Source organism: Harpegnathos saltator, unplaced genomic scaffold (genome assembly GCF_003227715.2).
Source record: "Harpegnathos saltator strain DR-91 unplaced genomic scaffold, Hsal_v8.6 scaffold174, whole genome shotgun sequence".
Classification (NCBI taxonomy): Eukaryota; Metazoa; Arthropoda; class Insecta; order Hymenoptera; family Formicidae; genus Harpegnathos; species Harpegnathos saltator.
This window is the reverse complement of record NW_020229955.1, coordinates 274,505-299,065: the sequence shown is the minus strand read 5'-3', so window position 1 is coordinate 299,065 and position 24,561 is coordinate 274,505. Positions and strand designations below refer to the sequence as shown.

General features: G+C 48.0%; 1 protein-coding gene across 6 annotated transcripts; it reads right to left on the bottom strand.

Moving 5' to 3' along the window:
* Positions 1 to 1,209: 1,209 nt before the first annotated feature.
* Positions 1,210 to 24,296, bottom strand: fra (neogenin protein frazzled). Of its 6 annotated transcripts, none has more exons than XM_011151673.3 (27): positions 23,625 to 24,295; positions 10,626 to 10,791; positions 10,324 to 10,463; positions 9,937 to 10,104; positions 9,704 to 9,826; positions 9,435 to 9,597; positions 9,224 to 9,351; positions 8,959 to 9,118; positions 8,726 to 8,841; positions 7,974 to 8,379; positions 7,549 to 7,696; positions 6,825 to 6,953; positions 6,421 to 6,627; positions 5,996 to 6,290; positions 5,746 to 5,904; positions 5,449 to 5,654; positions 5,174 to 5,329; positions 4,926 to 5,088; positions 4,623 to 4,814; positions 4,300 to 4,338; positions 3,882 to 4,014; positions 3,550 to 3,782; positions 3,101 to 3,205; positions 2,699 to 2,904; positions 2,323 to 2,536; positions 2,091 to 2,236; positions 1,210 to 1,727 (listed from the first exon to the last, which is right to left on the bottom strand). In XM_011151673.3, exons 1-27 carry the CDS (start codon positions 23,677 to 23,679, stop codon positions 1,629 to 1,631), a joined length of 4,455 nt encoding a protein of 1,484 aa, XP_011149975.2. In that variant the 5' UTR covers positions 23,680 to 24,295; the 3' UTR covers positions 1,210 to 1,628. The 6 variants fall into 6 exon arrangements, with proteins under 6 accessions (XP_011149975.2, XP_011149974.2, XP_019699921.2 ...); XM_011151672.3 differs by having other exon boundaries at positions 2,699 to 2,910; positions 23,625 to 24,294; XM_019844362.2 differs by having other exon boundaries at positions 2,699 to 2,910; positions 7,974 to 8,145; positions 23,625 to 24,293.
* Between the last annotated feature and the right edge of the window lie 265 nt (positions 24,297 to 24,561).

Sequence of the window (24,561 nt, the reverse complement as noted above, 5' to 3'; positions counted from 1 at the left end):
ACGAGCTATCAATTACGTTGTTACGTGTAAGACATCATATCTCGATGAACACTGAATTTATCTTTGTCCAGGCATAATAAAATATCATGAAAACTAGAAACAGAGACGAGCTTCAGAATCGGAAAATGCAAAGCTCTAACTAAAATGTAAGGTTCCAAAATATGTGGAAGCTTGACAAGTCCAAATCCATGAGAGAACGTGGAACAAAATTTCGCTCGCCCGAACCCCGATCTCCAATAGATACAAAAATAGGACAAATATATATATATATATGTTCATTCCTCATCTTTCATCATGGACCGTAAAAATTCACTCGACCGAACGGCTCACGCGCGCTTCATCCTTTAAGCGTAAATATGGCAATCATTAGCAACAATGAAGAATATGATTATACAAAGATGAATTACGAGATAGTGACGCATGAACTTTTCGCTGGGACTACATACAGTATGCGCACACAATACGAATTTGCTGCTTTCTCCTCTTCCTTTTCCCTCCTCCTCCTCCTCCTCCTCTTCGTTTAGGCAAGATCGCCTCTCTCGACGAATGCACGCAAGCACGATTATTGAAGGGCACCATCGAACGAGTCAGGCGGGACTTTCATGCAGACGTCGAAGAAAAACGTTACGTTTTCTTACTCGAGATTGACTCGACTATACGATTATCGTACGGTTTGGTTTCATTACGGCTCAGACAGTCGATTCAGTTCCAGTAGTTAAAATGGATCATCGACTGCGATTCAAACGACATCGAGGAACAGAGTGTCCGTGAAGCCATACTGAAACCAAGTGCGCATTGACTCTCACACATCACGTAGAAACACACCGCGATCAGTCAATCAGTCGGTCCCGATTCGCGTCCCGATCAGTGTTTTATCGCGCCCAGACACTCACACGTATACACACACGCGACTATACACCGTAAACGTTTCTACGACGTTGTGCACATATCGAGCTCTGTCGCACGCGCGTGCGATCGCAAATATACGCGGTAATAACTAACGCGCTCGCGTTATCAAAAATACGCCGCGAGAACACGCGACGCTGTCGGAATATATCGGCAAGTGTATATATCTTTGAGTCTCGCGAGTCTCGAAATAAGCAACGCTAGTACCAGAGAGAGAGAGAGAAAGAGAGAGAGAGAGAGAGAGAGAGAGAGAGAGAGAGAGAGAGAGAGAGAGAGAGAGAGGGGGGGAGAGAGAGAGAGAGAGAGAGAGAGAGACAGAGAGAGAGAGAGAGAGAGAGAGAGAGAGAGAGAAAGAGAGGAAACGTCAATCGGGCCTGGAGTGACCCGATAAGCCGCCAATTGCCACATGTGATTCAAATCGCAATGTTTGCGCATTTTACTTTTCCTTTTCTTTTTCATCAGATTTTGAATCGACTCGGATCAACCGTTAATCGCGCCGTTCATCGGCGTTGATTAACTCGCGCGACATCTGATCTCGAGCTTCCTCTGACGTAACGCTGACATAATAATGACAATGACCGTATCGAATAGGAAGGAGAGAAACTCAATTCATTATAAGCCGAAGAGCGTCGTAATTGATTTACCTCTCAGGTACTAACATTGAGAATGTGGCGTTGCAGTCTATCCATCAGTTAGGATGGCACGCGGTTTAGGAACCTACTTTAGCATTCGAATTCCGATGCTGTTATGGCATTCAGATCTTTCATGAGACCCTCCAAGTTGGCCATTTCCTGATTCAATTCTTCAGTGCTGTACGAAGGCTGCAATTGCGACAAGATTTCATTAGTAATCTTGCAAATCGTGACCGTCACAATCTGATCAATATCGTGTACGCTACCGCTCAAAAGTCTAAAGCACCCTTTGTGTAATTTTGCGACCAGACCAATGTCTTATCGATGATAATTGTTAGCACAATTGTTGTATTGTCTTACAGATATAATTATTTTCACATGTGCAATGTGTCACTTCGCACAATGAACGTATCGAAAAATTGTAAGATAGGTAATATATTATCCAAACTCTTCTGAGTGGCGGTGTAGACAACTATGAAGAAGCATCACACACGATGAAATCGATGTCGCATATATACAAGCAAATACATCCGGAAATTGGCTCTTCTTTACCTTCAACCGTTCGACTTCCTCCGAAGTGTGCGCCGTGTTTGACACGGAAGCTAGGCGATTCTTTGCTGCTAATTGCGACGACGAGCTCTGCGGCGGTTTCTTGTACGGGCTCCCGGACATTGTTGGTCTCACCGTCACTTGCGACACTGCAATTGCGAGAAGCAGTGGTAATTGAGAGAGGGGTACTCTTCATCAGGTACAGAGCGTCGAAATAATCGACAACGATACCAACCACCGTGCTTCTGTTGCGCCGGTGTGGAAGGGGCGCTCTGCGGCGGCGGTGCCGGCACGCTGAAACTCTTGAGAGGATGCCCTTGCAATCGCTTGCTGCTGTTGCTCTCCACACCGACGGTGTTGCTGCTCATCGGTTGACTGCTATTGCCATAATGACCAGGGGCATATTGAGCGTTTCCGCTGTATGATTGGCCGCTGGTGCCGTATGATAACTGCGAAGCCAAATGTCAACAATATGTCACACTCCAGCTATTTGTCCTCTACTAATAATGAGTCGGAGGTTGAAGAAGCTCCTCCCGCTCCATCTTCCACTCGCCGATGGGTGAGCGGTTGTATCGCATAGGGAAAAACGCGCACGGAGAAATCTCACTCACCTGACTCTGCAGTGGTTCGTACGAGTTTGGTATGTTGCAGGAATCTGGACTCGATTCCGGCGTGGGTTCCAGCGTGACGTGCGCTCGACTCAAGCTGTATTGCGCGACTGTTCGCGGATAATTCTGCCTGACAGACGACGTGTCGCTGCACGAACTGTGGATGGTCGGCTGCGACATGCTGGTATTGACGATCGGGGTGGCGGTAGCTATAGCTGCAATAAGTTTAAAAGCTCTGATACCTACATTGAGACAACAATCGCTGATATCAGACAGCGCGTCGTCTGCTTGCTTTAAATATCGTCGCGCAAAGTAACGAAGACGGTTCGCAAGTGTTCTACGTGTAAGAGCGTGTGACGTATAAGTTAGTGTGAGTTAGCGGTGGCAAGCCCCACTGCTACTTACGTTGATGCAAAGGTGCACTGTCAACGGGAAGTGAAATTAGTTTGGGTTTGTGACTCCCACGACTGTGTTGCCTGCTCAGAGTCGAGCACTTCTCGTCAGTGTTACCTAATGAGACATGGGTAAAAAGCAACCACAAATAACAAAAGCGGGTAAACTGCAATTAAACTGCAAATTAAAGCGTTGACGTTCTCCCTCATAATCTTTCATCCCTTCTTTCAAGTGCACCGAAGTGTCTCAACTGAAAGTCAACTGATAATCGGAGGAAATTACCAAAATGTGCACGACAAAAGAATCGTCGCTTGTTCTCGCTTAAGCAAATTAACAACAAAATAGATTGCTATTATTAGGTTTATGCTCGAGTGTCAAAGGGAACTGTAGTGTCCAATCTCTGTGATATCTGAGCGCATCTGAGCGGTGTTTAGCACTCGTCGTGATATCGCGCCACTTACCCATGTAGCTTGGCACATAAGTACGCTTGTCCAACGAACTGGAATTGCCGTGTACGTTGTCCTGATTATATTCCGAATTGCCCGATCTGGGTAATGTGTTACTGGTGACGCCGCTCGTGGACGCTTCACCGTTTAACGACGACTTTTCAAGCGCCTTGAGCTCCATTTGGTCATGATGAATCCACAAGTCCGGCGGCTTGATGTTCGTCTTTTGATTCGAGTCCTTCATGTATCTGAATATGTAAAAAGAAAAATAAAACTTGATATATATCGATGCAAGTACGCTCAACTGACTGAGTGATGCTCAACTACCAAATCTGACTGACTCGTACCCCTTCTTTCGATCCGGCGACGCCGGATTACGTTTGCAGCACATCACAACGACCACCACCGCTATGCCGGTAGTAAAAACGACAGAACAGCCCACTATGATGTAAATCAGTATATTTGAGAGACCTCGTCCATCTGGAAAAAGAATAAAAATGAAAATTAAATTCAATAGTTTTAACTTCCACTTAGCCACCCTTCTTAGCCAAACCTTAACCAAAGTTATATTTTTAAGATGTTTGAGTGCCACACTCGTTGCTTCTTATAAAGAAAGCGTATAAACGTTTGCAAAAGTATGTACAAGAATTGTGTAATCTGTTACATACTTAAGAAGGATAATGTTACAGTGGATACGATGCGACAGAACATGCTCGGAAAGACATGCGTAGTCGCAATGAAAAGACAGAGCCTGGGATGTCTTACCTCGACCATGCAATTCATCATAGATATCCATGCCATTGCCTACCATAGGGATAAAAATAAAGATAATAATTAACACAACGATTCATGAACGAACAACAAAGTGCAAGATGCATAAAGCAAAATTAAAAATCACATATGTATATATGTGTATGTACAGACATGTATAGATTCGTAACAACGTTTCGCGTATGTACAATTGGATTAATACAGGCATTGCACTGTATATGGTATATAGTATAATATATAAATAATAATACGTATAACAAAAAACGTATATCATAACCAACGACGACCAAGGGCAAAATAAAAATTCAATTATTTACTTTGCGGTGTTTTGAACGACACCGTAATGGAGAACGGTCCGTATCCCTTAGAGTTGCGAGCTTGGATCTTGAAATAGTACAGCGTGTTGGGACGCAGACCCTTTATGATGGCGTCTACCTTGTCACCGATAACACCCTCGACCAGCCAGTCACGCTCCCACTTTGTGTCGGTGGAATAAATAATGAGGTATCCTGAAAATTCGATAGATCAGATAGAACTCGTCAAAAATACGTCCTCTCGTCTCTTGAAAGATAAAGTCTCCTTCAGGAGGCTTCTTTGAGTCGAATTTAGTTCGCGCTAACCTGTAATTAGTCCGTTGGGTTGCTTGGGAGGTTGCCATCGCAGCAGCACGGAGGTCGGACGCTCTTCGACAGTTTGAATAATCAGATCTCGAGGTGCGGTAGTGGGCGACGCTTCTTGAGTCTGATTTAGAACGACCATACTCCACGGAGAGCTTCGCTTACCCTGCGGAAATCAGATTCGTTCTGCAGCTGTACACACTGTGCACCTTCTTCGACGTGTTAAACAACGACGTGCATATATCTCATACCTTCACCAGTTTGACCGTAAATTCGTACTGCGTGTTGGGTTTCAAATCGTGAATCATACAGTTCAAGTCGGTGGCGTTGTAATATTTGTATCTAGGACTAGTGCTGTGATGGTAAGACATATAACGCACCACGTAATAACGATTATCGGTGACATACTGAAAATAAATGTCGCTCGTTATAGATTTTTTCCGCTTGACATTCCGTCGCTTTGCGCGCGCGTCCTCGTCTCTTGCGAGGTCTCGTAATAGAGCAAAATATACGCAAATAAACGCACCTGGCTCTTCGATAAAGTCGTGTCAGTCCAATATAGTACAACGGTAGTAGCCGAGAGCACAATAGCTTTAAGGCCAACGGGTGGTATTAAAGGCACTGCGGATTCAGATACGAAACGTTCGGGGGTTCTTACATTCGCGTACGCTTGCTCACCGTCGCCGACATTATTCGTTGCCCTTAGTGATATTACATACTCCGTTGTCGGTTCTGAAGAACGACGACGAGAAGAAAATCTGAACGTTTCTCGATTCCGAATTTCCGAACTGCGAATATCAAAAGCAGAACATGCTCCTCTTACCTATAGGTTTGATCGCGAAAGATCGTTGCTTCCCATCAAGAACTTGTATCTCAACATCGGGATACCCTTTGCCCCAGCCTAATTTATACTTCCTTACTTTTATACTTTGATCTTTCGGCGGATGCCACGTCACCAATATAGAATCTCCCACAGCATTCGCTGTAAGGTAATAACAGAGACCGTTTTATGAGAGGTGTACTTTAGAGATGTTATTAATTATCCTACACTGACAATGTGAAATCCCTCTCACCCTTCAGGTTACTGGGTGCGTTGGGTACTTTCGTCTCGTTCAGGTCGTTCTCATATGTTTCTATCTTCATCCATTCAGTCCAAGGCCCAGTCCCATTGACATTGAAGGCACATATGCGAACTTGGTACACCACGTGCTTCTCGAGCCCATTGAGTACGTACAAACGTTGATTTCCCTCAGTCGTCATCGTAATCGGATTTCGTCGATCATGCGGATATCTGCGATAACGGATTCGATAACCCGTGATAATCCCGTTCTGTCCCTCAAGCGGAGGCTCCCATCTTACGATAATACTCTGAAAGATACAGAGTGCGTACGCGCTACAGATCAGGACGAGATTCTCTTCGACGAGATACCGGAGATGTGATGCCGTGTTCAGAATTAGATTCTTCTCTCGACTGGCATCTGGACTGGCACGTACGTACCGTTGAACTAGCTGCTTCTAACGTAACATTGTGCGGTGGTTGCGCGGGTGGTGCGCTGTGAGTCCGAATGACGATATCTTTGCTAAACGCGCCTGGACCATTTTCGTTAACCGCTTGAACTCTAATACTGTATTCCGTATAAGGCACGAGATCTACCAATTCGTACGTTGTACTAGTAGTTTCACGCATTACTTCCTCACCGTCGCCCTGTACAATCCGAGCAAAATTGAACACTGAATCGTTCTCTCGACGTTGTCATAACAATTCAACATTTGCAACAAATGTGAGAGAGAGAGAGAGAGAGAGAGAGAGAGAGAGAGAGAGAGAGAGAGAGAGAGAGAGAGAGAGAGAGAGAGAGAGAGAGAGAGAGAGAGAGAGAGAGAGAGAGAGAGAGAATCACGTACCTCCATAAACGTAATAATATATTTAGATATTCGACCATTAATAATTTGTGGTTCCTCCCATGACAAGGTAATACTCAAGCTACTCGCCGCGTGACCTTCCAAATTCATCGGAGGTCCAGGAACATTGGCCTACGGTAGATCGCCAAGTGCGTTGTTTGTTAAACAAATGAAATTAATTCTCCACCACGTATATAGATAGTAGAGATGTGCGAACTATTCGAATCGAATCGAATCGAATCTAATGTAATTCGATTCGATTCGAATCTGAATCCCTATGATTCGAATCCGAATAATTCGAAAATTTCGAATCGAAGATTCAATTACGAATCAAATATATTAGCGTGCATTATATTTGCATGCATCAAGTGCAAAACGAGACATCTGGGCCTGTATGTTTGAACCCTTAACTTGTAATTAACTTAACTTATAATTAATAACTTAATTATAAATTACTTTAAATATTTAAATATATATTTTACTTTAAAATGATATTACAATATCAATATCCCCTTTCATATTAAAACCTTCCATCATTATGTGCACGTCATGTTAAATGTAATAGTCATGTTAAATTTTTTAATGATTCGATTCGATTCGAATTCGAATGAAATTTCATAGATTCGATTCGAATTCGAATTAAAAAAATAAGATTCGATTCGATTCGATTCGACATAAAAATTCTTGATTCGCACATCTCTAACAGATAGTAATATTACGCGCTTACCTCTATCAGCGTTGTAACTTGTAATACTTCACTAGGCGCACTGGTTCCTCGAGCACTTTGCGCAACTACATGGAACTGATACGTCACACTAGGTTGTAAACCACGTATCATAGCCTCCAATTTCTGTTGTGTATTCACGACTCTCTCCCTGCAAACAAGCAAGCAATCATTGAGCGAGAACTGTACCGTACATAAGTGAAACGATTCATTTCGAGACGCATTGAAATACAATACAGAACGCATAAAAATATATACAAATGAGTAAGAAAGATACACAGACACAAATTTGTCATGTAAATGTATTCCTATTTTACGATATTATACTTTTGTTCGTTGCGGGTAATTCCTCTCACGCGTGTTCACTCGCGTATATATTTCTACTCATTATACGTATTTCCATACGCTTCAGAGGCAACGATAATTACCTCACACCTCCTTCCTGTTTGTAATGGATATAATAATTGAGGGAGTCGCTATTCATATTCTCTGGCTCCTGCCAGCGTAGTGTGACGAATCTCGCGGTAACGATAACGAGACTCAGGTTCCTCGGCGGGGACGGTACACCTCCCTCGAACGCCTCCAGAGTATCTGTGTCATCTACAAAATGGGAGTTTGGGTCGTAAAGGGAGTTGGGATATTTAACCGAGCTCGGGAGGTCCGAGGAGTCATCGGAGGGACTAATGGGGAGAGGAGGATTCGGCGTGAGTGACGACGTGTGTCCTAAGAGCGTGCTCGGATGTTGCCAGGTCTTATTGTACAACTGCCGGTGTAACAGCAGTTTTTTCTTAGGAACTGTCTTGGGAGTTGTCGTTCTGTGGATGCTTGTTCTTTCTGCATACGCGATAGCGGTTAGCATGCGGAACAGTTAATCAGCGAGGAGCACACAAGAGGGAAGAAAATAAATGAAAACAAAATTAAAAAACTTAAATACAGAAAAACGAAATATATATATATGAGTATATAAATAACACAATGTAAAAAAGAAATAACATATGCGAGGTAAATGTAAAAAGAAACGAAATATCACGTGATTCGAACGATGATACTTCGCGATCGACCGATCGACCGAGATATCAACGAGGAATACGAGAATGCACCGCGGCGTTATATATATATAGATATATATATATATATGTATATATATATATCTCTCTCTCATCACTGGGCTAAAACTCACTGGGCTGGTTAATCATGAGACGCGCTGAAGCTTGAACGCTACCAGCAGGATTCACTCCTATGCACTGGAAGATACCCGCGTCTATCGGCAACAGGCCGTTGATTCTCAGATTGTTTCTGCGTACGGAGAAATCACAAGAGTTTATTTATAACTGTTTGCTCTTTCCCAATCAATACCCCAGAGATTACTTTCGCAAGCTGCGAGATCTCTGCGTAGACAGTCTGCGTACACACCCATTGACGATCTGCCAATACGCGCTCAGCGTGATGCGCTCGCCGTTCTTCAGCCAAGTAATCTTCGGTTCCGGTTTCCCGTAGATCTCGCATTCGAATTCCAAATCTTGATTCTCACTCGCCACCTTGTCCTCCGGCTTCTTCGTGAAACTCGGCGGAACTACAAGGACCGGGAATGGCAGAATGAGAAAACAGATCAAAGCAGCCAGCAGCCGTTTGTATCGCGCCGTATGAATCATTTTCCAAGCGTCGCAAGGGCGCTCACCTTGCACAACCAACTCGGCGACCGCGTCCAATGATTCGATTTCGTTCTCCGCACGACATTGGTACGAGCCGTGGTCGGATTCTCGGACGTCCATGATCGTGAGACTAGAAGCTGCGACTTTCCGGTATCTTGAGTATGAAACATACTCGTCGTTAATATTTACGTCAAGTCACGCGAACGCAGTGTCGGCGTTCCGGAAATTGTTTCATACCTAGAATCAAGCGACACCAAGTCGAGAGCCACGCCGTCCTTGAGCCAAAGGATCGTCGGCTTTGGATAACCATTGGCGGCACACTCGAGAGTCACATCGGACCCTTCGATGGCCGTCTGTTGCAAGGGTTGTGCGATGAATACTGGAGCGCTAGATTCTTCATCTGAGACACACACCCGCGCAGCACAGTGACGATTTTTACATTTTCGCTACCTCTTTGCGCCTATTTCCGGCGCGCGATTATTACTTGGCAAAAAAGGCAAACTCACCGATGTCGCTGGACAATAATCCTAATTGTGCTTTGTTGCTCAGTCTATATTGGCCGTAGCCGCTAGCGTTGCATCTGTACGAGCCAAAATCGAGATACTGAACATCGTCGATTTCCAGAGCGCCTGCGCGAGAGGAAAGACGCGTCAGCGAGGCAGATTAAATCGACGATCTAACTGATCGAAGCAACATTGTTATATATTGGCATACGGCCGACACCGGCGGTCGTGTGTACCTGACGGCAAGATCGCCATCCGACTTGTGTCGAGTACCAACGGATGCTCGTTCTTCAGCCATTGTACTTTCAACAAACTCGAGGAAGCGGGTAGGGCGCAACTCAGATACGCGATCTGTCCTGCATAAACCATCGTATCCTGAGGTTCCCTCTCGAAGCCGGGCAGACCTTCGGAGCAATTTCATTTTAACATCGCCGCGCGCACACGCGCGCACCAGCTTATTCCGCAGGTTCAGTCTCGAGAAGAACTTTGCGAAAATGCGCACGCAACGTCTCAAGTATCATTTCTCTCTTTTACCTCTTCTTTTTTTCTCCTTCGAGATACCGTATATCTCCTAAACATACTTCAAGCGATTACGTGCTAAAGATCTGGATCTAGATACTAACTTGCTAGCTTGATCGTGGCTGTCCGAGAGACAATCGCTCCGACATTATCTATGGAGGCTAAACACTGATAACTTCCAGTTAATTCTGCACTACTGGCGTATACGCTACTTATGTACAAGGACCCATTCGTTAGCTGTGATCTATAAATCAAAATCGGGAACGCTCCTTTCAGATGTGCACAGCTGGGACGGGAGGACATTGTGTGTGTGCGCGCGCGAGAAAGCAGAGAAAGAAAATTTTGAGGGATATCTCTGTCTCTTTTTTTCTCTGCCTCGGCGACACGGCATAATTACGCTTCTTACCGATAACTGTCTCCGATAAACGTGATCGGCTGACCGTCGTCCGTCCGCCACTGAATGCTCGGTGTCCCGAACACGCTCTTCGCCGCGCAGTCCAACCTCGCGGAACCTCCCTGCTCGACCACCACGTCCCGCGGCTCGATGGTGAAGTCCAAGCCTCCCGCGTGCACTGTAACAAACACAGCTCCGATCAGACGGATTTCGTCGACGACGACGAAAGAAACGATACTCTGTCCTCGCTCGCCCGCAACTCGTGAGCGTGAACAACGTGAGGGAGTACCCGTTCCCTACCCCGTTATCTACATCCGAATTCAATTTGTCAAGCGGAACAACGAGAACGCAAGTCTCCCGGATAAGAATCGCCCCTGATGGGGGTGAGTTTCGCGTCCGATGGCCGGAGGGGGACACGTTTAACGATCGCACGATGTTACATACGACACCCTCCGAGTTAGCAGCGGCGCTATCAAATTTCGGCCCTTGCCCGATCATCCCCTCTCCCGTCTTTCGTGATCCATTCGTGCACAACACGCGTTAATTGAGGGGTGTAGATGTTGAAAGTGCAGGGAAGAAAGAGGAATCGAGGCCGAGGCCGAGGCCTCGCCGAGACTCGGAGGGAAGACTCTAGCTTTCGCTCTCTCTCTCTCTCTCTCTCTCTCTCTCTCTCTCTCTCTCGCTCGCTCGCTCGCTCACTTTTTCTTCCTCTCTTGCCGGAGAAAAAGGGAGCGCCGTCGAACAAAGGGTCGTCTACCCTCTGTACATAGAAGTACCCCTGCCCCTGCCTGGTTGCCCGCCAACCCTGCTGCCTCTGCCTGGCGAGACGCCCGAATGCCTGAATTCTCTCTTTGTTTCTGATCTTTTTCGTATCGTGCCCTTATGCGATCGCGTCGCGATACGAGAGAATTGAATGTCGTGTGCGAATCGAGAGAGAGAAAGAGAGAGAGAGAGAGAGAGAGAGAAACAAAAAAAAGACTTGTGTTTACGAGACATTTTTACGGTAAAGTAAGGCAAGAGGAAGAAAGGAAGAGAGGAAGAGAGAGAGAGAGAGAGAGAGACTATTCCTCCTTGTCGAGGAGGGGCTGCGGCGCGCCTCCTCTCGATATTTGTCGACTCGCGATAAATACCACGGCGATCGAGCCCGAGAAGAAGAGAACTTTCCATTACGATCTGTGGAAGGTTCCCGCGCGCAAGCCGAGGTTTTTATGTATCATCGCGATTCCCGAGGATCGCAGCGAATGATCGCGTGATAAACTGGAATTCTATCGGCAGCTGTCAGTTTGTCTTTTCTTTTCCTTGCAAAACGCGCGCGCGCGCGCGCAATGCACGCGGCCGAGACATTATTCCGACATTCTACATTAATCTGCGAGCGTTGAAAGGCACGCGCGCGACCTTTGCTCGTCGGTCTTCGCAAAAACGCCCGCGAGTATTCAGGTCCCGGCTTTTTTCCCCTATAGAGAAGTCTAATCGCGCGCGAGCTCTCTTTCTCCTTCTTTTCTTTCTTTTCCCTTCTTCATATTTCCCAACAGAGCCTCGCGTGTTAAGAATTTTACGTCTCGCGCGTACATTATCTCGCGAGAGCAACGCGCGATACCCGCTCGGCGCGGGAATTGTGAGGCGTAAAACGCCATGTCGTGTCCACGCGCTATGATCCACGTTCCGGGAATATTTGTGGAAATGAACGCGGAGAGACAACGTCGCAAAGAGGTGCCGACGTCATTGAGGAGGAACGGAATGCATATGCATCCGACGTCCTCACTCGTAATTCAGTAGACTCAAGGTCGAGGTCGAGCGTTAGAGAGAGAGAGATAGAGAGAAAGAGAGAGAGAGGGGGGGGGGGAGGCCGATAGAATTCTTTCCTCCAGCTCATGGAATATCGTGAGAAATTCCATTTGTCCGCCGCTACGTTATCCGGAAGTTCAGCTTCGGGCTCTTCGGTCTTCGGAATAACGTGCGCCCCGCGCGATTAAATAGAATCGCCGTTCGTTATCGAGCAAATGATACGATATGACCGATTAATCGAACGGGACGCTCCTCCTCGCGGTCGGTGTTATTCTCATCTGCAAATATTGGAGACAAATATCGTAGAATCGGGCGGAGAGACGAACGAGCACGGAGATTATTTTAAGAAATAAAAAAAGGAAGCAGGCAGGCGGACTACGTACGTGTACGTATTTAAGAGGGAAATAACGCGTCGAATTACCGATTATAACGGTAACGTAATTGCCGAGAGGTCGAGTAATCGATAATAACCGCCGATACACCGACGATCGGTGTAGCGCCGATCATCGATGTAACGTCGATTAAACATCGAGTACGCTCGCCAGAAGAGAACAAGACCGGGGATCGAAAAACCGGTAAGTAGCTACGTGATTCCGATGAGAGCTCGCGTCGCGACCAGTCCCTGATGCGCTTCCAGCGCGTCAATGTGTATGGAAATGATATCCGCGAGCTTTCATTGCGCGACTCTCTCTCCCTCTCTCTCTCTCTCTCTCTCTCTCTCTCCCTCTCTCTCTTTTTATTCCGACCGCGGGCAAAGTGTATCGAGGCAAAATTGAATTTCCCGTGATATTTTATTATTAACCCGCTCACGATGCCGCGATTGAGAGTCACTGACGTCGGTTATTGGGTTACAGTTTCACGCTCACGGTGGTCTGTCACCTTTGAGCAAGCGAGCGAGAGCGAGAGCGAGAGCGAGAGAGAGAGAGAGAGAGAGAGAGAGAGAGAGGAGAGCTTAGCGATGCTTAGCGATAGGCGTTTGAATCTCTGTATCTTGACAGTTTTCGCGTTCGCGTGCGAGCTTTTGCCGTGAATTATTACACGTCGTGCATTGTCGTTGCGACAGCGTTAATCATAAGTCTCGAAGGCTTCAGCGGAATCGCGCAAAGAGATGCGATCAGGAGCGCGATACCAGCCGCGTAAAACGACTCGTGAGTAATCACGGGAGAACGATTATGAATGCGCGCGAGAGAAGGAAAAGAGACGGGTATGAAAGATTCGTCGCGCGACGCGGCCGACGAAACGCATTACGCGGTGAAATTAGAAATCGTGCACTGCGTCGATTCTCGTCAAATCGCGTCGTTCATCATTAGCGGACGTACAGGGTCAACGGAGATAATTGTGACGAGTCGAGCTGTGCGCGCACCGGTATGTGTATATATAATTTACAATGACAAATTTATCGTCACATACACAATCATAAACAACGGCACACGCTATTCCGTCTCGATTTCTTTCTTTTATCTTTCTCTCACTGAACTTTGTCGGTTTACTCCGGTTTCGGGACAGTCGCAAAGCGGGGTTTCTTCTGACTGGGGATACCAAAAAGAGAAAAAAAATTAAAATTAGCGAGCCTCCGTTCTCTGAATTTCTCGCACACTCGCGCCTCTCTCGGGTTTGTAATTGCTTTCTCTCTCGCAATCGCAATTTACACGTCCATCCAGAAACATTATCCCGAGAAGAGGCTCACGGTATGAAAAAACTTAAGTATCCCTCTGTTTTAAGGTACGACGGTCTCGAGTGATTCCGTCGGCCGAAGGTTACGGTTAAGATATCGCGCTCGCTTTCTCTTGCCGTTGCTACGATATTAAGTCGTAAACATGTACATTGTTTCCGAGGACGATCTCAGCCTCGGACATGGCGTATATTCCACTCCGTACTCCGCTTTGTACTTTTTTTTTCCTTTCCTTCACCTCGCCGCCTTCCCTCTCACGACCTCTGTGCACTTTTCAAGTTCAAGGATCTTCCGTTCGTCATTCCTGCGACGCTTTTGTCAGGCAAAATTCCGACGGTTTATCGACAAAAAAAAAATAAAGAAGAGGAAAGGCACAGGAAAGAGGTGAAGAAAAAAGGAAGAAAGAAGGGACAATGGAGAGAGAGAGAGAGAGAGAGAGAGAGAGAAAAAAAGGCAGAAAAGAAGGGAGAAAGGCGCGATGATTCGGCGTCGTGACGCGCTTATGCGCTCTCGGAAGGAAAATAAACTATTGCGCGCCGCAGTCGTTTGATTTACGAGTACAAGCGACAACCTACCGCACAGCATACCGAAATAGACCGAGAGAGAGAGAGAGAGAGAGAGACCTATTATACAGCGTGTGTACAAGTACGAGGAGAGCGGAGGAGAGGAAGGTAAATCCGTAAATCGTGGCGTGTAACTACCGCGCACCTTGCCGTTGCAGTGGGTGTGTTCGGCGCGCAATAAAGCACCGTGTATATATAAGTCATGGAATTTCTGTCCTTCAATTTAAATGTGTTCTCTTTATAAGCTCGAAAAAGTTATGCTTACGAGGTAAGCAGAGATAACGAGATGCGAAAAGAGAAAACAAGCCGTTATTGCCTGCTGAAAGCATTCATCGTCCGCCGTGAAAGGGATATTGGCGTTCTCTCTTCGCGTCGTGATCGCGGTTTCCCTCGCGAGTTCTCGCGATTAACGCTCAAGTGTGCCGTGCGATAAGCCCGATTAGATATTCCCCATTAATTCTAATAGCGCGAGCGAGATTGATACGACATAGGTGGAATCGACAAGCGCTATCGCGCTTGTCCGCCACTTGTCTCGCGGACGGTTTCGCGCGTGCGCGCGCGCGCGCGCGTGCGGACCGAGATTCGTTATCAGCTGCCAATGTTTGTTTTCGCTCGCTCGCGGCGGAAAAATCACCTTCGTCACGTGTAGTTGACACTCGTGATCGTCGCCGTCGCCATGGCGACGGATATCAGAAGAGACACTTCTTTCTCCACCGCCCGCGCCGCTGCGCTTTCCGCAGACAGCGTGCTTTTTTCCGAGCGAGCACGCGCGCGCAGCAGATTGCGCGCTGCTATCTGCTGCTCGTGTGGTTACGTAAAGAACGCGAGCATGAAGCTCGTGTAAAGAGAGAAAGAAACGCAAAAGAGAGAAAAGTGCAGCAGTAAAGACACAACAGACCGCGCGTTGCACGTGTGCGCACACAGAGACACGCGTGTTCTCATCGGCTAAAGTACACACGATATGACGTCTTCTGCCTCTCTCTCTCTCTCTCTCTCTCTCTCTCTCTCTCTCTCTCTCTCTCTCTCTCTCATTCTCTTATCAAAGGAGCCACACAGATCGAACAGGAGCGATTCGCGATAACAAAGACGAAAATATCGGGGAGGCTCGCATGCAGGAATGCGTTCCCCTCACGTGCGGCCGCGCCGCACGATATTTAAACGTGCGCCTCTGCATGCATCACGAATCTTGCGCGAATTTTCACGGAACGATGAATCCGCCGAGATTTTTTTCACGAGAGAGAGAGAGAGAGAGAGAGAGAGAGAGAGAGAGAGAGAGAGAGAGAGAGACGAGGATTAATAATAATACCGGGTGCGCTCGCCGAACTTTGGAGGCGCGAGGCACCGCGCGCCTAGCGCTAGCCGAGAGGGCGAATGTTGAAAAAGTGCGGTAAAAGTACTCGACATGTGACGAACAGACCGTGAAGGAAGGCAAGGTAGACGCACGCGGGCGTCTATCGGGTGCCTCATAAATACTGATCAAACGAGGGGACGAAGTCGGACGATGTGTCCCCTCGGGCGAGGATCAATTAATCGTCACCGAACGACACAGCGTTGCCCATCCCCTCGGGAGGAGAGAAAAGAGAAGACGGACAACACATCCTCCGATCGTCCCCCAACGACGTGACAGTCACGATCGATAAATAAACTCCGCGAAACGCATCTCTGAATCTCATTCCCGCTTGTCATTCTCTCCCCGCGAGCGTTCACCCTCCTTTCCTCCCCCTCACACCCCTCACCCCGAGAGGCTTTCACGGAAAGACTCGTGATAATATCCGAGACGTACCCTGGAAGTTTTATCCTTAACTCCGTGTCCTCCTCGGAGTAAATCCCCGATAAACTTTACAGCTGGCACGAATCTCGAGTGATATTCCGTGTACCTCGAGGGAGAAAGAGAGAGAGAGAGAGAGAGAGAGAGAGAGAGAGAGAGAGAGAGAGAGAGAGAGAGAGAGAGAGAGAGAGAGAGAGGAAGAGGAGGAGGAGGAGGAGGAGGAGGAGGAGGAGGAGGAGGAGGAGGAGGAGAAGGAAGAGGAGAGAGATCAGAGACTCTTCGGGAGTTGCTTGGTACTTGCCGAACCTTAACCTTGCCCACATTCGGCAAATTAAAATTACATAATGTCTAATATAATGGCGATAGTAACACAACAGCGGAGCAATAATGAATGGCCAACGTAATTACATGGCAGCGAGAAAACGGCGCGGAAAAATGCGGAAGCGAGATATCACGACTCCACGACTCGTCCTTAACGGCCGCGTTTGCGAAACACGAGATATCTCGTGACCCGCTGCGTATGCAATGTGCTAAGGGTCAAAGCGAGCGCGATTCCGCGCCGCCGACGTGAAGTTGTGCACGCGTGGGCGTCGCGGCGCGGCGCGCCGCGCCGCGCCGACCGGTGTCGTGCCGAGGTGTCGTTACGACATCGCGCGCTCGCGCGCGTAAACACCAATTTACACACGCGGGGCACACACGAGAAACACGCACGCGTCCCGTATATGGACAACGACGACGTCAATTCGAGAGCGCACAATACGCGCAACGCCGAAATAATTAATCGCGCGTCGCGGCCGAGCTAGCTACGCGGCGTACACGGAGATGATTTTTCCGGAGGATGTCGGATATCAGCTGGACACACGATTCACACGCTGGACGAAGATACGCCCCGCCTCATTGTCGCGTTCAGCTGCGATTAATTCACACTGTTCGGAATATTCGACGGAAACGCATTCGAGATAACTGTTGGAAACTGTGTACGGAGGGAAAAATCGGTCGAGTTGACGCGGCGATGATCGAAGGAGACGCTCGAAGGAGACGAAATTTCTGCTCCGTATATGAATTACGTTCAGTTCCCCCCTGCGCGCGTTTCATCACGCTCATCATCGAACGTTCATTCGAACGATCAGTTTTCTCGCGCATGGGTCAGTGAAAAAATCGCAAAGCGGAGACTCAGCGTCACAGATGAAAGATGCTTCTCCGTCATTTGCGCGGCAAAGCTCACGTCTATCGCGCGTCACGTGCAATTGCAATCTCGATCGTGACGCTCGCGATGTCGCTTTCTTGAAGCAGCGCGAGTGTCCTCGGCTCGATGAAATTTATTCGTTCCGGCGAGAGGGATAACACACGGTGAGACGGTGTTTTCGGGCCCGGCATTGTCACGCAGGTAGGATCGTGGAGAGAGCGATAAATGCGGGATCTTTGTGCCGACACCGCAGAAAGAGAAGACGAACAGACAGGGATCGGGCATCGGCACCATTGTGCGCGTACGCTTAGTTTATGATGTTCTATTTGTACAGCTCATAATTATTCCGCGGTATGCTACACCTTGTCGGCAGGACAAGTTCTCGCGGCGGGGATAACAGGTTTATTTGAACAACGCAGTCTACCAAGAGAGAGAGAGAGAGAGAGAGAGAGAGAGAGAGAGAGAAAGGGGGGAGAGGGGGAAGGAAGAGAGAACCCCCTCATTGTTGGAAATTTAACCGCCCCGATCGACCGGAAACGGGTCTTCACGCGCACCCTATTCAATACGGGCAGCAGTAAAACAGAATGGCATTTAACACCGCGATTCTGTCGGAGAATAATGTTTCGATGCTCTTCAAAATCGTAGAAAAAGACAACAGCAAAGGCTCTTGTTTTCTTCTCCTTATTTTCTTGCAAAGCGACGAAAAGTTTTGAAAAATCAAACTGAAGGCAGCGACGGAGTAAAAACTCAATGTCAAAATATAAAAGAAGCGAAATATAAAAATATAAGAGATATAAAATAGCAAAATATCAAAAAATTTTAAAAGATATTTAAAATATTTATAGAAAAAATATTTATAGAAGGCGTGTTTCTCTCGTGAATGTTTCATACCGAGCGAAGACACGGGTCAGAACTGGACAGAAAGTTAAAGAGAGAAGGAGAGAGGTAAAAGGAGGGAGAGAGGGAGAGGGAGGGAGGGAGGGGGGATTCTCATAATCGGAAACTATCCTAAAAATATCGCACGCATCGTCCGGGAGATTTCACCGCGAGAAACCAGTAGCAAGGATCTCTAATGCAACAAAATATCGAGACGCCCAGATGCGACGAGAAACGAGCGACACATTACGAGTATACGCATAATTCAACATTTAACGCGGCGCGCGCGCGTGCACTCCCGTGCGGAATAATTCGCGAAACCCACCGTGGCTTTCACCGATACCCAACTACACGATCGAACGCACGGCGAAACGATTCCGAGCGTGGAAAAACGAACAAAGCGAGCCGCCCGCCACAGTCGCAGTCGCCGAACGAGAGCGAGGAAATCCTCAAAAGAGTGTTTCGCTCGAGCGAAACGAGTTTCCGCGCTGGAAGAACTTGGAGCGCGTTGCTGCTGCGGGGGCTCTTTTTCTCGCGGTCGTCTCGTCGTAATAAGAGCCGAGAAGCTTAAAAGCGATTTCTCGTTAGCGCGTCTCTAATTGGCCGACCTGATTCGATTCTAATCGCCGCGGAATCGCAGAACGAATCCAAGCAGCGCGCGATCTTACGTGTATCTCTCGCGGTGAAGAGATACAATAATATTAGGTGCGCACCTAAGTTTCTGGGTTTTTTTGATCGATGAAAAATGGAAAATTTCAAGAGAAATACAAAAAATGGTTTATTCAAAGTATCGTCCCTCGCTAGCTACACGTTTTTGCCATCTCTCTGGCAATACATGAATACCGCGACGATAAAACGACGCGTCTTTGGACCGAAACCATTCGTCCAACCAATTTTGCACTTGTTCGAAATTGGCCAAGTGTTGGCCAGCCAAGCCATGCGCCATCGACCGAAACAAGTGATAATCGGAAGGGGCCAGGTCTGGCGAATACGGCGGGTGCGGTAGCAGATCCCATTTCAGCGTTTCGATGGTGTCCTGGACGATGAAAGTGCGATGGCACGGAGCGTTGTCGCGCTGCAGTATCACACGTTCCATTCTAGCCGTTTTTCGAGCAATGCATGGTTCAAATTGATCAGTTGTTGTCGGTAGCGATGCCCATTGACAGTTTCGCCCGGCTTCCTTTCAGCAGCTCATAGTACACGATTCCTTTCTGGTCCCACCAAACGCAGAGCATTGTCTTCTTTCCGAAGCGATCTGGCCGTGCCGTCGACGTTGATGCTTCGCCAGGTGAAAGCCACGATTTTTTGCGTTTGGGATTCTCGAATATTTATATCCACTTCTCATCGTCAGTAACAATTCGATGCAGGAAACTCTTTCTTTCATGCCGCGAAAGCAAAATTTCGGAAGTGGCTCTTCGATTTTCCATCTGTCTCTCTCAGTCAACTCATGCGGCACCCATTTTCCTTCCTTTTGAATTTTTCCCATGGCATGTAAATATGTTTGGAAATATCTTGACGAGTCATGTTTAATGCCACTCGGCAAGTTGATCTTGTGTTTGCGAATCATCTTCATCCAATAACGCTCGCAGATCGGCGTCCTCCGGCTTGTTTTTGGTCTTCCGGAGCGCTCCTTGTCCTCAGTGTCGAAATCGCCACTTCTGAAGCCACTTTCAAACCAATCTTCACAGGTAGTTTTCGACGGTGCATGTTCGCCGTAGGCCTCCTCAAGCAAACGACGTGCTTCAGCTGCACTTTTTTTCAAGTTAAAGCAGAAAAGCAAAGCTTCCCGCAAATGCTGTTTATTTGGCGCGAAACTCGATATCTTGGTTGTTAGAAAAAATATTTTTGCGTTGCGATATGTTTTGGTATTACGACTGATTATTGTTAACAGATGTCCAAGCTATAAAAAAAAACACAACTTCAGACATGTATGTCGACTACATGTGTCGTTAGCGCCATCCATGTGTGAAACCCGGAAACTTAGTTGCGCACCTAGTAAAATAATATTCATCCGTCGCGCGCACGCGAGGAATTACGCTCGGAGACGCGTAAGAGATGAACGCTCGTGAACGCGGCCGTGCGATAAAAGACAGAAATTTCGCACGTTGTAACAACGATCGCGGTGAACGAGCGAGGAGGTCGGCGCGATTGAAAGTGGCAAGGTGCGATTAATATCTCTCTCTCTCTCTCTCTCTCTCTCTCTCTCTCTCTCTCTCTCTCTCTCTCTCTCTCTCTCTCTCGCGGTGGAGAGATATGAAATAATATCCAACGGACGCATAAAAATTCGCACGAACGGCCGCGAGAAATCAACGATCGTGCCCGTGCGATCAAAGGCGCGGCAGAAATTTCGCACGGAGAGAATGAATGAATTGCCAAGGCTGTACACGATGTACACGATCAATCGACCAGACGAAAAGAAAGCAATAGGAGCCGAAAGTGGAAAGGAGTAGGATGTAAATTGCGCAATTTGCATCTTACGTGTCGGCTCTTATTGGCTTCCATCGACTCTCCGCCGTTTGATCGGATATTTCGCACGTCGTAAAGACAACCGATGTTCTCGCGCTCTGTACAACAAACCTGTGATAACAAAGGTACACGTGCATTTGTTCCGGGAAGAAAATCGACCGAAATCTGCAACGTGGCAGAATCTCCTGATAAACCATATCAAAGTACAATTTTATCCAAGTATTGGTATTGCGATCTGCGTTGTGTCGCAGGTATTATTAGTGTCCAATCGCGTGAGTAGTAGTAGTAGATATGGATACACGCTGTTTTCAAGAGAATAGTGTTTCTCCTCGAAACACAACGTAAGGCTTCGGGATAATCATATTTCGGGATTCGCCTCTCGGTACACCGGGATTGACGATTTTCCGGAGAACCTGCTCCACTTTCCAGATTCCAAGATGCTGATTTTTCCGGACAATGCATGTCGGCGCGCGACCACGCTTCGCGGAAAGCGAGAGAGCGAGAGAGCGCCGATCGCACGATCGCTGGCGCGGCGCTGGAGACTCGCAGCTCGATGTGCAACGACGACGAGAACAGCGTTCTGCGCCGATGTGCGCAGGCGAGAGGCGGTCTGTCGCGAGATAGACATCGGCAAGAGTTCGAATGTTTACTGCGCGCGATTCGCGAGCGCGATAAACTCCGCGCGCGCTCTCCGGAGTCGAAATGTTTCTTTCGCTGTCTTGTTCCCCGGACCTCGGACCTCGGACGCGTGCTGCTGCTGCTGCTGCAGCAACTCTCCTGCGCCGTAAAACCTCTTCAATGAATCTTTAATACAAGACGCGCGACGGCTCGACCGGCCGCAACAATGAGCGCGACTCCCTCCGCCGCGCCGCCGCGCCGCCGTCGCGCCCCATCGTCGTCGTCGTCGACTGGGCGACGTCAATTTATTGCCGCCGCGTTACCGAAGGGCACTGACTGCGCCGCCAGGTCCCCGCGTGTTCGGGGATGCTGTGCGCCCTATAGCGCAGCTTCTCGGCAGGCGCCGAGCGCATTGACACGACGCGCGCCGGTCACGCCTGCGGTCCGCGAGGCTTGTCGAATCCTTCACGCACCTCGACGCCCCGGGATAAAGTCACGCGATTAATCGTCGAACGACGAACAGGCTGCTCCGGGAAGGCTCTGTCGCCGCTTCGTCTCCAAGTCTCGACGCGTCGACACGTCCCCGACACGGGGGGAACGTGTGGAGTTTGGGGTTCAGGATTCGCCAGCGAAATCGATCGCGATGATATACATAACTGGAGAATAGTAAACATTAAACATATATTTGACCGAAATGATGACCGCGTACCGAAAGATCGACGACTTCGAGTTTGATAATCGCGACCCAAGCATTGAGCGTATCGCACGGATCGCACGCGATTAATCTCGCTCGCAGGGGCTCGCGGAGAGTCCGGTTGCGGAGATCCGCAGCGCGAATCATCGCCTACGATTAGTAATCAACGGGCCAAAGTGCGGAAAAGCCGATTTTACTCGCAGCCCCTTGATCCGTATCGACAGGAAATATACCTCGAAAAAAAGTCACCCCCTGCACGCCTCGCCGGCGTATAATCCCTCTCTCTCTCTCGCCCCTCCCTCTTTCCCCTCTTCCTCTTCCTCCTCCTCCTCCTTCACCTCCTCTGATGCTCTCTTTCTCTCGTTCTCTCGCTCCATCTCTTTCTCCCTGCATCAATAATAGTCACCCGATGCGCAGGGTTTCTCAACCCGACCTTCAATAAGGTACATCGTCGAAACACAAAGCGGATCGCGAGGAGGATTATGCAAATTCGTGCACACAGCTGGCGAATAATACAGGCGATGTAATTCGCTCATTCGACGCGGCTCGCACTCGAAAAATATCGCACTCGTTGCGACCGACGCCGTTGCGACGATTATTCCCGCGCGACAGCGTCTTTCCGTTGTCACGTGTCGTCGCGTGATTACAGAGGAAATCTGATGAGGAAGGAGCGACCGAAAAACGCGAACGCGCGCGCGCGCGCACATTCATCTACCGCTCTCGGTGGGATGAACGGAGAAAAATCGGAGATTTTTCATTGCTCGCGCTTGTGTTGTGTCGCTTTACTTTGACTCCTCTCTACTTTGTCTTTCGCGGCTATTTGATTTTCAACGTGGACAGAGCACGATCAGAATGAAAGATAACGGAGCTCTATCTAATCTAGGATGGATTTTAAATATAACTATCGATTTTATTCTATTTATTACTATCACCAAAGGTATTACTCTCTATAGACTGATAGACTGATACTGTACTACCGCGCTTCGAGAATGCCTGCTGCCTGCATCTCATGGACCGTCGCGATGCGACGCGACGCGACGCGACGCGACGCGGCGACACGACGCGCGCTCATTGACAGGTCGATCGCGCGCGATGCCCGGCGGCGACGCGGCTTTTCGGCGTGCATTCGCGTGGAAATTTCGACGAAGGGTATGCGTGCATTCGGGCGTACGAGCAACGGGAATTTTGCGATATCCGAACGAGTGAACAAACAGCCGGACTCATTTTCGGATGAGCGAGCGCAGATTGTGTGCATCAGTGATATATGCATGCGTGCGTGTGTGTGTGTGTGTGTGTATCGCGGAACGAGAGGCAGGCAGGTAGAAATGCGCGATAATTGGCGCGATATGCGATAACGCTGTTGCGAATTGTCTGTGAACTCACCCCATGCGAGCACTGTCAACAAAGCCAACGGCACGGCGAGAGAACGCGGCTCCATTGGGTCAAGCGCAAGTGTCGTCGCACACAGACTCCGACGCGCGCTGCGATAAAAGGCTTCACCGAGATCCCACCTTCGCCTTGCACGACCACCACACGCGCGCAATGTCCTCCCGTCGACAGGGCGAACACATGCCACTCGTCTGTGTCGTGGGGCCTCTTTACCGTCGTTGAGCCGCGCGATAACACGACGGGTCGGCTCTCACGCCCGCGAGAAACATTTTCGTATGACAAACCCCCGTATCCAGATCCGACCGTAGAACATGGCTAACGGACGAGTGACGGGGTGACAGTGGTGCCAATGCGGCGGCGGCTGCGTCAGTGATGCCAATATGCCAATTGCCTAACGCGTACGCGATAATGGCGACCTCTCCACCGTTCTTCCACCATGTTGTGGACACGAGAATTCAAATTTAGAGACGCGAGATCATCGTCTTTCTAGCAGACAAATTAAAATCGGTGTTAATATTGAGAGTACTGATTAAAATATCTATGTAGAAGAAAGGAATGAGAAATGTGTAAAATATGCAAGTGCGACCTAATTTTACGGGAAATAAATGTTATAATTTTTTGTTACAAGTGCCGTTGTTAAGATTGCATTTCTCGCAATAATTTTCCGTGACATATTCATTTGTGAATTAATATACGAAAGAGACGAAAATAAAGGAAGAATAAATAATAAAATGTAAAGAAAAATTATGGATGATAAATTCTGTATAAGCTTTGCTCTTTAAACGCATCTCTCCTGTATGTTCATCATCATGTAATATTTTCATATATTTTTCCCTTTTCCTCTTACAATGTAGTCGTTATATAATAAAAGTAAAAGGGAAAAAAAGGAAATGGGATTCTTTCTACAACAAATTTCGATATCTTCCTCTCA